The following is a 17,592-nucleotide window of genomic DNA, read 5'->3' as shown; positions in this document are numbered from 1 at the left end:
AGAAAAACGCCTGTCATTAACATTATTACCCCGCCGTGGAATTGATACCACACCACGCCTACTACAGGCATGAACACACACACACAGTGCACCAATGAAGCGCCAGATCGACCGAGAATAAAACCCGCCCCAGTGTCAATCTTTCTGTTGCACCAATTAGAAAAGCTACTTTGAGGCAATTGCCAACAGAGCAGTCTCATACGCGACGTACTACTAAAATGAATGCATAAAAAAATATGCGTTTGGTAACATTTGTCACATGACCGGCTATACATCTAGCATATTATTAAACGTTTTACCACTTCTTTAGAGTTTATACATTTAGAATTCCCATCCCTATTGCTAGCATCCCCAATACTTGCATGTGCTAACTCCTGGTATTTGTTTCCCATGGTGCCTGTAGATTCAAACTATCTTACAGTTTACTGTTGCAGTGAATGCATTTGATACTGTAGTCTGCTGAGCTGTAGCACTTTGTATTTAAATCACACTGTGTACACCCAATGACATCATCCTCCTTTTCAATGTAAGGTTTTTTCCCAGACAATACTGATACAGGCTACTATTAAAAAAACACAGTACTTCATTAAACCCACACAACCTCTGTCAACTGTGCAGCCACACCAAAACCTACACCATCCTGATCTTTTTATTCTCTACAACAAAGGATAACTGGGTGGTTTGCATTATTTTCTTGCAGCAGAGAGAACCATTAACACAAATTCTTCTATGCATTAATTTTTGGTGTGGTTATGAAAAGCTCTCTTCTCCGATTACAGCAAAAACAACCCAGGATCCTTTTCCCCAGCCCCTTTCCCTTTTCCTTCAATGCTGTCAAAGTGCTCTCATGACTGCTGATGAACAAAAACTTAATTTGATGTTTTGTACTACAGTGCAGTTCTGCAAGATGTCTTATAACATAAGGAGAATAACTGACCAACTACCATGGCAGGAGATTCATTTTTCATCAGTTAGGAAACATACTGATACTGGTTACAATACATACTCTATGTTCTGTCTCTTTCATTGAACCCACATTAAAGTGACCCCGATGAGCCGTGCTCTATAGAACATGTGCCCGGGAAGTGTTGGTTAAAATCGCTGCCTGTTTAGTGCAATTAGGAACTTTGCCTGTGCAGTGCATTGAAATGACAGCCCACTGTAATGCAGCTCATTCAGTGCTGAAATTCAATTACCATACTAATTAATCACTGTCAGAAAAATCTTCCTTTTGATCATCAGAATGCTTCAGACGAGAACTGTGTCATTTCAAAGACCCGTTAGGGACATCAGGCTAAGCTTGAATCTTCACTTCACAATGATACAAATTACAAATGATTACAATAAATGGTTAGGGTTAGGTTAGGTTACTTCTCACAGAGTAACATGCACTTTCTTGCTTTGCTCGATCAAGTAATATTCATAATTGATTTTGTACTGTACCCTGCGCTCCAACATTTGCAGGTAGCATAAATTATGTTCAGAACTGAAAGTTCTTTTTCAAACAAGCCTGAGTGAGTAATTGACATCACAACCTAATTTTAAACAAATTAGGAAGGAGAGCAAGGACGTACCCCCCCCCCCCCCCCATAAAAAAAACAAGAAAAACCATCAAACTTGTCTATTTAAAATAAGATGTTTTACCTTCTCAGTTGCAAAGTCAGAAATGTTGGTGATGGATTGATTAAAAAAAAAAAGTTAATGGAAACAGCAATGTCAATCTGCATTAAATCTTACATTAAACACAACGCTGATGAATGCTTCATTGTTTCTCCTCAAAACGCAGTTTACTAACGCAGAGCACACAAGTGTGTTGAGCCAGAATATGATGGGGAAAATATTAAAACATGTATTTCAAGTGCCTAAACAGATGCAGGTCAAGTTTAGGCAAATAGTTTTAGAAAAGTTAACATGCAAAAATCAGATTTTAAAAATGGCAGTTTGAAAATGTGGCAGTTTTAGAAGTTTCCGTAAATCAACAGATATTCCAAAGACTATTGTGAAGCAGACATTTCTTTTACCATACATTTTCACCTCATTTCAAAATGCTGCTAAAAATGCCTGCTTCATATTTAACTTTATGTACACTACACATTGAAATAAAAATGTAAATGTCATTACGTTCCACTACAAAAAGCACCTGCACCAAAGAAACTTACCCTTTATTTATAAAACCAAATTGTTATTAGAAATGTGTGTTCTCCATGTGTCCAGACAGTACTGCTTTTCACCTTCAGCATTTATTTAGATTTGTATCTGCCCCAAGAAGAAACCCCAAAAGCCAATATTACAGACATGGGTTTTCAGCAGTAGCTGGATGAGTTCAATTCAATAAACATAAAATAAAATACAGTATTATTAAAAATCCACAAAGCACAGCCCTAAACTAATTTGAATGTGCTGTTACATATTTCGTGATGGAACCCATTCCACATATGGTACTGCTAAACTCAACATATACTGGAGCTTTTTTCATGATCTGAAATACCACTTTTTAACGCTAATGATCATGCAGTTGTATTACTGACATGACAATTTATGGGCAGCAGTGTGGAGTAGTGGTTAGGGCTCTGGACTCTTGACCGGAGGGTTGTGGGTTCAATCCCAGGTGGGTGACACTGCTGCTGTACCCTTGAGCAAGGTACTTTACCTAGATTGCTCCAGTAAAAACCCAACTGTATAAATGGGTAATTGTATGTAAAAATAATGTGACACCTTGTAACAATTCTAAGTTGCCCTGGATAAGGGTGTCTGCTAAGAAATAAATAATAATAATAATTTAAATCACACAGGCACATTTAATCTGTGTATGATTTTGTGAACAAATTGTAAATCTTGATATTTATCTTTTAAACAAATCATGAAAACCATCATAAAATAGATTTTGCTAAAGCCATATAAGCACACACAAAACGCTGGATTAGGTAGGATTCACATAAAATACCAGTTTCAGAAATTCATGGATTTATATTGTCACTGTACATCAATGTCAGATGCAATGGCATTTGTGCCCTGAAACCAATAGCTAATGCAAGATGAATCCTTCACATCCTCGCTGTTTACAGTATGCAATTTTAAAACCTGGAACTAAACATTGCAAGCAAAGTAAAGGCTTAAAATGAAATCCATTCAAGATGTCCTGCGGTAATAGACTTAAAAACACACTCTTCTTTTGACTTCTTTTTTAGCCAATTATGCACGTTCAAATCACTTTAGATTCCTTGAAGAAACTAATTTAAAACTCTCCATGTTGCTGCTTAAATTAAACACTTACTATACCAGGGGAGCCAGGGCTACTGATTTTCTATTCTGGGGAATAGCAAATTCCGTTTGTCAAAAAATGACAATTTCTGATAATTAAACATGGCATTTGAACATAAATATAATGTTGACAGTTAAAATTTGTACATTTATAAATATTACCACAATTCTTTTTATTAAAGCTAAGATTGTCAACCACTCTTGGTGTAATAGTAAGTAAAGCACTGATACAAAAAATCATGTAGAAAAACAACATTTTATGTATTGGTATTTTATGCAAAGTACATTACACATTATCCCCTTGTCACAGAGTTGAGGCAATGACTAGAATCAAGAGATGATATTTCCTTTCTGCCAAATGACTGCATTTTTTTCTGAACAGACATTTTAGAATTAAAAATACAATTTGCATACCTTTCCACCATCTTCACCTTTAAATGAATTTGCCTGCAAGCACACACACTCGCACGAAGGGGAATACACCTCATGGATTTAAGCAAGTATTATAATTTATCTTCAAGACAGAAAAAGAAGAATAAATACTGCCAGTCAAAATTGGAAAAACTATGACATGCATGAAGAATATAAATAGATAGATAGAAACCAAAAATATTTCATGTGGGATTACTGTCAAACCTCTTGGTCGCCAGGGAGCCTTGTAATAAAGAAAGAAAAAAGAACCAAGGACCACTTGAAAAACAAAGCCCATCGCCTCTTGTTGAGCAGCAGTGTTCTAAGAGCAGCGGTGCTTTATTTGCTGTTTCTTGTCCCAGTACATTTAATGAAACCTAAAGGGTCCACCTTAAAAGATTGTGCCGGACAGTTTTTGACAATGCGGAAACCTCAACCGATAGTGAATTTACAGACAAGTGTAAAGAAGCTTCCCCAACTACTTTAGTTCTGTAATGTACTGGAAATAAGTTGGCTGTACAAAACAATTAAGTACATTCCTTCCACATCAAGAGAAAATAGTAAATAGCTACACTGGTTCATTCTTTAGGAATTTAGCGCACTTTCTTTTTACCCAACTACTTAGGTCGGCGAGAGAAGACTGGCCGGGCTCCTGCTGGCTTGCCTGTAAACTGCCCAGAGCTGCGTTGTCCTACGACGCTGTAGCTCTGGATTGGCTGCATGACGGGCCTGCAGAGTGCTTCCACACGTGAACACCTCGTTGGCTAAAATAAAAACTGCTTCAGCAAGTAGATATTTAATTTGTGTTGTGTTATTGTGCAATATGTGTGTATAGGACAACAGTACGATATTAATGCTTTGTTTTTAATTGTTTTGTATATTGTTTTGTGCAGTATGAAATAAAACAAACAGTAATTAAGTGCCTATGTATATTGTAGCTAAGGCACATGCAGTTAGACAGTAAAAATTGGGAGCCAACTCCAGGACCACAATATATCAGAATCTGCAGTATAGCGAGGGGCGATATAACAAGATGTGGGAGTATTTTGCACATACAGAACCTCCATTGTTTCCCCAAGAATACCGAAATAGATAATGAACTTGTAGTGTTTTGAAAGAGAGTGCTCACTGCTGCGTTCACTCACCACCTTTTCTCAACAAAATCTCGCAAACGCCTCACAACCACTGGGTCATCGTTCTGGTGGGTGGCGGCTGCTTTAATACACTACAAGACGTACTAATTCAATATTACTAGAACAGATGCAATACTTGAATTACTTGTGGAATAATTAAACAAAAAATAGCATAAATCCAGCTGTCATTAAAAATCATTATAATGAATACAATATAGTACATTTACGATAACTTATTATGCAATTTTTTTATTGCAACTTCTGTTCAAAACAATATTAACAAGTTTCTATAAATTGTCCCAACCCTAATTCAAACTACCCCCAGCAAACACTGTAGGATAAGAGAGGGACTGAATGGTAGAGGCCTGGACTGAGGTGCAGAGCTGTGAAGAGAAGCTCTCCTGGCACATCCCGGAAAACTGTATCTGTACAATTTTAGAAAAAAAAATTCATGCACTGCCATGGGTCCAAAAAAGTAACAACTTCAGTATCAGTTAGGTTTGAAATACATACAAATACATACACTCCAAATAACACCTCTTGAAAAGGCTTCAGAACCATGCTATGATTACTGAAGCTTTTGTAAGAATACAAATTATGACATACCGGTAGCAATATCATCAATAGCAACATACATGACTAAGCCCTTTGCTTCAAGCACTTAAAAATCCCACTGTAGTAACTGCAGTGCTGTAATATTCAATTTCTCATGCAACGCTCCATTTTATTTGATGATTTCGTTGAAAGAATGGTGGGGCTTTATTTTTTTTGAAAATTAGGTTACTAAATCAAAAACCAATGAAGACAAAACAGGAATGCCAGATAATGTGGTGTAGGTACAAACCATCCCTTTTATTCTGTTGTAAGATAACTTGCTGCTGACAAAAAGGAAAGATTTATGAAGCAAATGTAGATTTAAAAAATGAAATTGTATAGGAAGTTTGCTGTGTGTCCATCTTGCATGAATCAGCAGTGGCTCAGAGTTTCTCTGCGGCTCTTGAGAGTTTCAGCCACAGCAGTCACGGCACTGGAATTGCAGAAACAAAACTGTACCCTAATTACGGTTCCTTGTATTCATAGCAGTTTAGCCAAATCAATCCTGTTGGTCACACGATCAAATAGGGCATATTTTGAGTACAAATATTTTTCAGAAGGTTCAAAAACTTAAGGTAAATTGGAGTTTAAATGTTTGTTTTCAACTATTTAATTTTTTTTTTTTTTTAGTACACACATTTTACTCTCAATTCCAAAACACACTATTTAGGCATAAAGAGAAAAAGTACAATAATTAGATTATATGGAAACTTTGAACATCAAAACTGTTGTCTGAGGGAATCAAAGCTGAACAATCAGGCCAGATCTACAGTATAAAGGCCCATCACTATTCTGATAGCTTCCTACTGTAAACATAGCAAACGGAACATAACAAAATATACATACAGCATCACAACATAGGGTTGTCCTGCTGATGCAAGGGGATGATGTATAATGTACTGTTCACATTTAATTCAGTATCAGCAACAAAGTTTTGGGAGGCTGCGTGGTCCGGTGGTTAAAGAAAAGGGCTTGTAACCAGGAAGTCCCCGGTTGAAATCCCGGCTCACTCACTGACTCACCTGAACAGCACAGACGTTCTGAGGCATGTGACCGTCCTCCGATCTCACAAGCCTAAAGCCAGAATCGCTTTTACACCGAGCAATCCAGAGCAGAGGTGGGTGGGCTACTGATCCAGGAGAACAGAGATCAGCCCTGCTTTTTATCCACTCTAAATGTGCTCGGTCTGGCCAATAGGGTTCGCTGTTGCATGATGAGGAGAATCCCTGTCGGTTTCCCATCCCCCACCCCGGGAACGTCAGAGCCAATGTGACGCCCCCTTTGGAGTCCCCAGCAAAGTTCAGCCTCTTTGCACAGCCCGGATGCGAACTTGCGCTGTCCAAGCTGTGTGACTCATCCTGCGCTCCCAGTGGCAGCGCTTTTAAGTGGATGAGCCACTCGGGGACTCGTGATGTGATAGAGGAAGAGCAAGAGGAAGTGCAATCTTGGTTATAACTTATTTGTTGTTGCAAACTTTCAGTCCGGTAAACGCAGTATGAAAATATATTGTTTATGCATAACCACTGTTTGTGTGCTTGGGGCTTTCCAAATGTTTTCAGTCGGTTCATCATCAGCGTTTCTTGGCCCTTTGTATCAGGTATCAGTAGCAAATAATAAATAGGCCTGTATACATGCGATATAGTACAGCCTACAAGCTTTTACATTTTTAACTGCAAAGGACCTTGGGATAAACATAAGAATTATTCTGCATAGTTAACATGTTGTGTTTACGTTTTCTGTAACAGCAAGTAACCATGCTGTATTTCATGTTTCGAATGTTGAAATGAAAATGCAATATAATAATGCAATACAATTTGTAAAAAGCAGATTTTAAGCTTAAACGCAGAATTATAAAACTTACTGTATGCCTTTATAAAATGCAGGTTATAGAATGCCACTATTTACTAAATTCACCCATCAGTGAATGCATACAGTTCAGTAAACATGTTACTTGCTGTTGACTTACCAGTGTTTTGCTAAATCCACTACTGACAGAATGTATAACCTATGAAAATATATACAATTACTAAAGTGTGATGCGTTCAGTTTAAAGCTTAAATAGATTTCTGAGTGTCAAATTACAATTTCAATTGATGATTTACAATTGTATTACTAATTGTAAAAAGGGTATTGGAATCAGTATCAGTTTCTGTCAATTGATATGGAATACAAGTGATTGGAATTGGCCCAAAAATACCACAATCTGTGCATCTGCAGAAATAATGCATGCTGAACTTCCCCATTTAGGTCACAGGTCCAGCGACCACCATGTCATTGTTGTCTATTTCAAACTTCACAAAAAGTACCTGGAGGGACAGGTTGAAAGCCAAAGTGCCGCTGGTAAGACTTAGGTCAAGAGAATCAAAACTGATGAAGAGAATGCATCAAGCTTCAGTGTACTCAATATGAACTTGAATTACTGGTACAGAATGTCCTGGGGTGTTGTATGCAAATAATTTCAACAGATTCAAACAAACAACAAAAAAAATAGCCTATAACAGAAAATTGTATTATTGTCAAGTGAAACAATTTTAAAAACAAAGAATAGAATTTGGAATCAACATACACGGATGCTGAAGTCAATACCACACAAGCTACTTTGCGAATTAATCCCAAACAAACTCCAAAGCCCAAATAACATTTATAAAAACAGCTCGGCCAAGCTATTTTCAGATACACATAAATCATTAAGAAAAAAAAACACACACACACTGAATCTAAAGACCCGTGTCACTAAATAAATAATTATCAATAAACCCAATTATAATTTCAAACATGAGTGCCGTGAAGACAATCTTTATTCAGTGCAGTAAAAAGAACGATTTCCCAAAAAATACATCAAAAGAAACAAACAAAATGTTTCTAGCCAAGAAGCTGACAGGGCTGCTTTCAAAATATAGGCTAGATATTAAAATCTACTTATGTTTCTTAAAAAAAAAAAAAAATCAACCTAGGTTACTTACACTATTTGTGTTTTTATCAACTTGAATTATACTAAGCTAGTATCACATTCTGCTACAGTTTCCAAAACTCACAGTGGATGAGACTCCCTGACAGACAGAGTTTATTTAGAGAACTCATCCACTCTCCTAGTCAAAAAGGTAAATATGCAGGACTGCCACCACTAAACTACAATGACAGTCACTTCAAAGCAGATACAGTATGTGGTAAAGGCTAAAGCAAGAGTGTGCCAGACAACCTTCTAGTAACAAGAGAAAATGATCATTTTTAAAGGAAGAAACCACTTTGAAGGCAGAAAAGCACTAAGAGCAGACAACAAAAGAACCAAACAGGAATTCTGCACAACTGAACAAAAAAAGACATGTTACCACTTGGCACAAACACTTGCACCCCACGTAGATCAGTCTCCAAGGGCCACATAAACAAAGAAGTCAACCTGGCATTGAAAATTGTTTACATGCTAAATCAGGAGTATAACCATTTGTAAACTGAATGGTTTTATGTTACCAAATAACATTGAAATATTAAATAAAACAAGACAACAGCAAAAGCTGATTAAAAGGTGCTGCACTTAAACATTGCATGCCAAAAATATGGCCTTGAGCAAGTTAAACACCAGATGGAAATAAAAATAACTATCAGTGGTTACTCAATTTGTGTGGTTAAAATTTGTGTGGTTAAATGCCCGAGAGTATATTTGGTCTGCTAGAGAGAAACAGGGTAAGATACACCAGAGCAATCTGTAAGGAGATCTTTACAAAATATTAAGGCTGCATTACAACACTGCAGCCACTGTTTGAATGTTAAGTCAGTATATTCAGTTATGCTTCACTAAACACACTGAATGTTATCAACCCAAAACAGTTAAAGCATATTTAGGCACCTACTAGTTTGGAATAAAGCAAAGTTGGCTTACCTGTGGCTTCAATAAAGTTCACACATTTTTCAATGAACAGAGGGATAGGTTTCTCAAGAGTAACAAGATCCTGGAGAGGAACCCCAAAGTAATTACTCTCCCAGTTTCTTCGGGTAGGTGGATACAGAGGCTTTGTGGCCTTTTGTTTTGGCTGCAAAAAAATTAAGTTTTACTTTTTTGCCCCAACAGCAAATATGTTACCTTCTGGAGGTATTCTACCACATTTTGTTGTTTTTGCTTGGCATATTGCTACTTTTACTAGATCTCTGTTAATGACAACTCAAAATAACAGTTCTGCTTGAAGTTATAATTAAAAGCCAAGCAACCGGTCTTCCTGCTGATATGACAATGAAATTATGTGAGCTCTATGGTTCTTTTAATAGCCTGGTATTATTGGCATTCCGGAAAGAAGCACATTTTACTTCACAAAAAAAAAAAGAAAAACACTTCCCTAATGGTCAAAAATGTGTCCTTTGTATTTAATGCACACGCTGAACCAATCCTAAAGACTGTAGCTTGCCCAAAACCAGCTGTGTAAGAAATGTAAAATAGCATACAATTTTGTACTATAATGTCAATGAATATAAAACACATTATTTGCAGTTAGTATTCATACTGAGTAACTATGTTCAAATATGTATTAAAATACTGTGAAGCACTTTCACCAGGTGTGCAACGGTGACACAATGCTACAAAAGAGAACAGATATTTATTGCACCAAATAAATCTATATCACACCACAGTGCCTGACTGACACGTTTATATATGCGCGGAGAAGCATCATATTAAATAATCGGATCAGTTCAATGGAATTACCTTTTTGGGTTCTTTTATCTTTGGTTGTTTCTTCTTCTTGAGCTTTTTATCATCTTGTTCAGGATCAGATGTAATAGCAGGGTTATCTATTCCTCCCTTCCATGGGTCGACTGGGGAAAGAAGGGGATCCTCTTCACTCCCACGGTGGCCCCTACCTTTCTTTTTCTTTTGTACCGAAAGCCCAGTCTCATCATCGCTGGCGTCTGAATGTGCTCTTCGATGATAAGCTTTAGTTTTGCTGAAAAGGATCTTGGACCGGTGTTTATATTTTGAAGGTCTCCTTCCACCATGGGACTTTGACATTCGATCAAAGCCATTTTCCTCGTCACCATGAGTGCCGTGAATCCCTCCAAAGGTGTTTCTCATTTTGACAGTTCGATTCTGACTATTTTCTGGAACATCATAGATGTCATCTCGGTAGCCTTTGGACTTTAGTAGTGTATCAGCAGGCTCTGCATAGTTATCAGATGCCTCTATATCCTCTCCATGGGCAAGAGGGACTCGTGATTGTTTCCTTGTGTTTTTTACAATCCCTGCCTCAATGGTCTTAAGAAGGTTTGGATCCAGTTTCTTAACATTTGTCTTGGGTATGGCTGGCTTAGGTCTGACAGGTGGAGGCACTTTGTGATTGCGATCATCATGGGTGTTCACTGGAGTACTGTGAATGGGATACTCATTTCCTTCCAAATCAATCCGATATTTAGTGCGTTCGCTGGGTGTTGGAAGCAACTGCACGTCATCTCCAATAGGGCTGTATGGAGGTGGTGCTTCAGTGTCATCCTCTGAATCTAGATAGTAATTGTACGCTGGTGAATTTCCATGGGGTGACTGCGAGAACACATCTTCACTTGCATTTGTTGAATCTTTGGTGCTGTCACACAAAAAGGAACCTTCGATATTGTTCTTCTTTTCCAGCACCTCGTTGAAAAATGGTGTGAACACCTCAGTTTGTCTATGATACTGAGATAGAGAATACAGTGCAGTAAACTTGGCCGCGATTTCTGTGGCTATGTGCTCTCCCTCAGTCATTAACTCCTTGATGGCCTCATTTTCAAAGAAGTCTGCTTGGCTGTCAGTGATAGCCACCATTTGGACAGGGATCACATCCTGTACCTCTGCTAGGAATGCCCGAAGCATTGCCATGGAGGATTTGCGCTTTGCTGAATAAACTAGGATATATCCATGGACTAGCTCGTCTTTCCTTATTCCAATGGAAGAGTGATAGGAGAGGATAGTAATTTGGATTCGTCGTCGACTATCACCAATAATCTTGTCTAAAACCAGTGTGTTATTTTGACCAGGTTGAGCAGCACTACAGGAACGTGAATCCAGGAAAGGCGAAAGAATGAGGTCCACACTAAATGGATCTCCACACATGGCACACATTACGATCCGCAGGTCAGTCTCTGACATGTCTTTAATAGAAGGCAGAGGGCTCATGACATCAAAGTTGTGCTTTAGTGCCTCAAGTATTCCTCGCAAAGCTTGTTTTATTTGGGTCTCGTTAAATTTGCGTGGAAATGTACCAGAAGGTATGTCTACAAAAGTACACTGTAGCTTATTTGCGAGTTGTTGGCCCTGATGCCTTAAAATAGGCAGGTTTTTGCAAACACTGTCCCGCTGGTTTGCCAATATTAGAATAAATGGCAGTGGGGCCACATATTTGTCTCTTCTATTTTGTGAAGTCTCTGCCCTGATTAAACCAATGCAATCACCAATAAAATTAAGTGACTCTATGGAGCTGAACACACAAAAACAGCCATGAGGTTTGAAGGCAGATGTCCAGAAATGGCTCAAAAGCAATGTTGAATTGGCATCAATGGTCTGAAGCTCTAGTTCATAGATCTTACCATCCAGAGTGTATTCATCATCTGTAGACTGAGCTCGAATTTCATTTGCCAGTTCCTGTGCAAACCCCTCCCTCCCTAAGAGAAACAGGTTAACCTTATCAATGTTGGCACTGTCATGATAAAAATGTGGGTGTCCATGATCCAGCTGAACCAGACTGTTAGCAAGCACATGCTCAACTTTAATGTCAATACAATTTTGGCCACTGAGACAAGTCTCCTTTGTAGGATGATACACAAATCCTATATGCTTTAGCAGCAGAGATTGTCGGTCCGGTGCAAGTTTCTGTAGGGCCCTGTATCTGGGCTCTTCATTCAGAACCATATGAATTTCACTCATTTTATCACAGCTTGGGGTTGCATTCAGATCCAAATCAGAAAACAGTTCTGCATGTTCAAAAAGCATTTCCTGAAATTCCTCTTTGGCTTTTTCAACAATTTCCTGTTGATGCTTAGTGTAAACATCTCTGCGATCACCTTCGCCGATATACTTGTAAGCTTCGTCCTCCATTACAAAACACATGACCTCTTCCCAGGGCTGCCCTGGACTGATAAACTGTACCCGCTCCAGGGTTTTCTTAAACTTCTCCTTCATCTCCACCCTCCTCTTCTCAGAAACTAAATGTTGCACATGATTTTGATAAATTCTCTCTCCTTCTGGTGTACAAAGGAGATCAAAAGGAACTCTCCTGTCATTGACTTTGTCTATGTGGTCTGTTTCATTCCATGGGGTGTGCTCCAATACTACAAACCAGTATGGAAAGTCAGGCCTGTTTTCCAAAAGATTTTGGGCTTCTAACCAGCTCAAATGCTCAATCTCATCCAGGTTACCAAGAAGATTATCAAGAATTCTAGGCAGGGTTCCAAGATAATCCCCTTTTCTTTTCCTGATATGTTCCTGCTTCAGTTGTTCTATGTGTTTGGAAAATGTGTTTTTGGCCTTCCCGCTGCCTTCCAAGTTTATGTAATTCTCATAATCAGGGTGGTTTTTTAATTTATGACTCGATGCTTTCCAACTTGTGTGGTAATCTTTCACTGTTTGCACAATCAGCTTTTCAAACTTGTCTGTTGCTGTAGCAACGGACTGTCTCTGGATCTTATAAGCATCCAGATAGGGACTTATTTTGGGTTTGCCTCTCGTTTTATCTATCAACTGAGTCAAGGTATTAAAACAGGAATCAACATTCACACTGCACCGTGCAGAGGTTTCTACCACAAGGAGGTTCTTTTTGTTGGAAGCAAATGCCTGGATTTCCCGCAGGTATTGGTCGACACATTCATCACATTTTGTTGCAGCTATTACAACAGGCTTTTTTGATTTTGCCAGTTGTGCATACAGGTTATTTACAAATTTAAGCTGGTCATCAAATTTCCTATTGCACCCTTTGCTCACATCTATGCATAAGAGAAAACCATCAATGTTAAGCTTTCCATCAGGCATCTGTTTTTGTTCAAAGTCTTGCTCCAAGCCTAGCTGGTCAGTGCAGATATACATCAGCTTCTCTGCCGACTGCAACTTTGCTGCAGCTGACCGCTTAATATAGGGCTGCAAGTTCGTACTCCGGTGAGGCAGAAAGGTTTGATCATCAATAAACTCAGTCTGTTCAATGACCTGAATTTTGCACTCCAATCCATCGTCATTTCTATATGTAAACTCACCCCAGTATAAAAAATGATCATTGTTAACAACCCGTCCTCCAAAGTCGATTGTGCTCAAGACAGAGGTATGCTCTGGGTAATAATCATCAGCCTTTGGCCGCACATATCTATTGCACAAACAAGACTTCCCAACTCCGCAGTTGCCTTTCTCCTTTTCTGTTCCAGACAGCCCAACTATGCTTATAGCATAAGTTGGGGGGCGAGGTTCCTTGTTTTTTGCCATTATATTCCCTCAGTCATCTTCTTTCCTTCACCAAAGAATTAATGTGATTATCATTCTTTTTCCAGTCCATGTGGAAGAAGCAGTATTTCCATTTTAGGGAGGGGGGTGTTCATCCTGGATTTTCTTTTATCCACTTTCAGAATTCCAGGCTGCTACTTCCCCTTTTTCAACATCTTCCTGTAAAAAGTAATAGAAATTCAATTAAAAAAAAAAGATAGGAGACATTTAAAACAGAAGAAAATCAAACATGGAACTGGTCTGTCCTGATTGATGTAAATGCTTCCAGATATCTGTACATTCAATCGTCTTTTAATACAATAATTATCAATAATGAGGTTCTCCCAGAAAACTAATATCATGTAAACAGTGTTCTCAATCAGGATATTTCAGCATACACCATTTGATAATTTGCACAGTGTGGTAAACTTTTAAAAGGGTTAATCCCTTCAGTAAAATGACTTACGAATAGTGTCAGGTGATCCTCCCAAACTACCAGATAACAAGCATGTTAATACTGTGACTGAAATCAACCACACACTAATTCAAATAATAATTTTAAATTGTATGCAAAAAATGTACTACACATTGAGTGTATACTTTCTGTGTAATGTTTATTTTAGAAACACTTTTTTGTGTCTCAAATAGTCTCTCAAACAATTCAAATAAACAACAACTTGTGTCATGACTGAGGACAATAAACAATCTCCAAGTCGCTTTTGTTCAATATATATAAAACTAATTGTACAGTCGTACCTGAAGCAAGAAGGCTGGGTCCTTGCCAGCTTCAGGCATATGTATTACAGCTGGACCTTCTGGCTATACTCCATATAGAAACGGAAAAGTCTTCTCAAATTCATCACTACATAAAATTATGCCAAGCACTGCTGGGCTTGAAGCGTTAACATCCATATTGGGAAAACAGGTAACAAACAGTGAATGCACGACAGCGCAGGTGGGCCTGTTTATGTGCGTACAACTACAAACCAGAACTTAACTCATAAGCAGAGCACCTTTTGCACTACAGCATTCACAAAGCAAAAAACTTGAATGCAAACACGTAAATTGATGGCATTCTGAACATTACTGCTGCCACTGGAAACGAGAAAACATAAGATTAAACTGAAAGACTGAATCGGCAATCAATTCATATTTATTATTTATAAATGAGAACCCTTGACAGGATTTTATTACAAAAACTTAACAAAATAGCGTCTAAATTTGATTACATCTTATAAATAAACTATGGGAAACCTAAATATTTTATCGACTGCAAAATATTACGTCACTTCTAAAACGGGAATGTCTCAGGAAACTGTCAGAAATTGTCTCAAGGATTAAGTCGGGCTGACCATTATATATATATATATATATAATTTAACCAAACAGCAAATATTCAGTCTTATGCCCTGCCATCACAAACCACTTCCCCATTTTACCACTTAAAAGAGCGCGGCAGACAATCCAGCAATCCACATACAATATTGTACACATTATTCTATGAAACGTTAAGTGCGTTTATGATTTAAAAACAAAACAACAAAAAAAACAACTTTAAAACATATCCCTATAATAATAATAAAAAAAAATCCTGCTTATGTGTTTTTTCCACTAAACAGTTTACCAATTTAAAGCAAGGTATTTATAACACTACCAGTATTTTACACCGTACCGCTTTGCAAATATTCATAACACATTTTTAATGCAAAAGTAAAGCTTTCAGTTTTAGCAGCGTAATTAAATGATGTCACCCCATGAATTAAAATGTGAAATGTATTCCGATTACATCACGGTACAGTATGCATTCAAAATGTACATCAGTACATTTGTTTTTTAAACACAGCTCTCAATTATTAGTGGTAAAAATGCTTTGTTGAACAAAATCTCTAAACATTATCAAGTTACTAATAATGCAGTACAGTCATATACAAGTAAAGTGCACCTTTTACCAGACATAGTCATTATGCATTAAAACAAATGTAAGTACTGTACTGTTCTAACGATGGCACTAGTACAGCTCTTTTTACTATTATTATTATTATTTTATATATATCTGCAACACACGTCGATACAATTGGTATGACATTTGTTGAGACATGATAACGCAGTTTGGATAGCACTGTTCTCCAATTGATTTCGGGGTTAGATGCAGTCCCCTGTCACAGTTGAGTCAATTTTTCTAGTTCCAACTGTAGGCTACTTCCTGGGCTTCTTGTTACACAGATCAGTCGACCGCCTGTCTATCATTTTAGAATATAGTAATCTGCCTCGGAATAACCACAGTTTTATCATTAAATTAAAACAACCACAAGCTCGGTGTGTTCAAAATGTAATGGGGGAAACAAAACCACAATCACTGCCCAGTTTCCAAGGCCTGCTCCATCGATCACCTGCCCAGACAAGGAAGAATGATACAATCCCTTGTTTGAATTTTTTTTTTTTGTACCTATGTAACAAATTGATCGCATACAGTAACGTGAAAAATACAAACCTCCAGTCCTATGATTTAATTGCAGTACACTGCAGCCCAGACCAGGTACAACCAGTAACAATAATTAATTCTTATTTCATTCCATTGAGTATGAAAGTGTAACACAAACAGTTTGATCCTGAATAAATTCCCCTACCTAATGGTCGCTCCCAGCTCCGACACCACGAAAAAGCGGTAGCATTCACTCTTCCTTTTTTCTTTTCTATATTTTTTTCAGTCTTCCTTAAACAGCATCACTTTTTTCCTTTCGATCATTGGAAAACGTTATATAAAATCCCTTAAAATATCAGAAGTTTTATTTTTCTTTAATTTTCTGTGGTATGTGTAATCCGAGACTCGCTCCCTCCCCTCCTGTTCCATTCAGTAATGGCGGCGATGGATCCAGCTCTCTCTCTCTCTCTCTCTCTCTCTCTCCCCCAGCAACTTTTCCATTCGGCTACGATGTCGGTTGAGTGCGCGCTCCGCGCGTGCGATGGTCCGTCTTCGATAACGCGCCTGATAGTGCACAATCAGCAATGTTTGTGTATTGGGCTTTTGATATTTCAAGCAAAACGTAGAGATTGTATTGTTATTAAGTAGTTATTTTTATTAACTTTGGTTAGATGTCCAGTTTTTTTTTTGTATTATGAAACAAGCAATTTAGGCATGTGTGGCAAAAAAGTACAAGTTAGAAATACATAAAGGTGGTGTGTGTGTGTGTGTGAATGCATGCATATCCATGAGAAACATGGAAATAATTAAATACATATTAGCACACCAAAAATATTTAATACAAAAACATCAAGTAATCATCCAAGCCACCAGGTTTTGTACTTTGTGTAAAAAAAGGGAGGTACTCACTAATACAGGCTTAAGTGGCTACATTGGCTTCGGTTGAGTTAAAATGAACTGTAGAGTTAGATATGTATTCAGAGCAAGTTTTTGAATATTAAATAGATTTAGTATATATAATTCTGGAATGCTGTCAGTGATCACTCACACATGTATGGTATTTGTGTTTTAAGGAGGTGATGTATTGTATTTTAAGTCTTGTGATATGTGCACTGGGGTGTGTATTTGATGGGATTTTGATTTATTTTCAAGAATTGTATTATGCTCTGAATCATTTGCTGTTTGTTCAAGGGCAGTGATTTGTCCACAAATATAACTAGCTCTTCTTAGCTGGGGCAGTGTTATAACTAAGGCATTTTATGAGGATGCCAGCACCTGGCCAACATTTCTATGACGACATCCTACCAATATTTTGGATTAGAGGGGCATTAGATTTAATTCTTGATTGTAAA

At 37.8% G+C, this 17,592-nt stretch overlaps 1 protein-coding gene across 2 annotated transcripts in view; it reads right to left on the bottom strand.

Moving 5' to 3' along the window:
• The window catches only part of LOC131697596 (rho GTPase-activating protein 5-like), a 33,129-nt gene extending 16,298 nt beyond the window's left edge, over positions 1-16,831 (bottom strand). Inside the window, exons 1-3 of one of the 2 annotated variants that reach the window (XM_058987667.1) lie at positions 16,446-16,831; positions 10,093-13,998; positions 9,277-9,427 (exon numbers count right to left, since the gene is read on the bottom strand). In XM_058987667.1, the coding sequence (XP_058843650.1) occupies positions 9,277-9,427; positions 10,093-13,821 (3,880 nt within the window). In that variant the 5' untranslated portion in view covers positions 13,822-13,998; positions 16,446-16,831. The other variant, XM_058987668.1, reaches the window with a different exon arrangement.
• Between the last annotated feature and the right edge of the window lie 761 nt (positions 16,832-17,592).

Source organism: Acipenser ruthenus, chromosome 15 (genome assembly GCF_902713425.1).
Source record: "Acipenser ruthenus chromosome 15, fAciRut3.2 maternal haplotype, whole genome shotgun sequence".
In the NCBI taxonomy this organism is placed as follows: domain Eukaryota; kingdom Metazoa; phylum Chordata; class Actinopteri; order Acipenseriformes; family Acipenseridae; genus Acipenser; species Acipenser ruthenus.
Note: the sequence above shows the minus strand (reverse complement) of the source record. Positions and strands in the feature narration are given on the sequence as shown.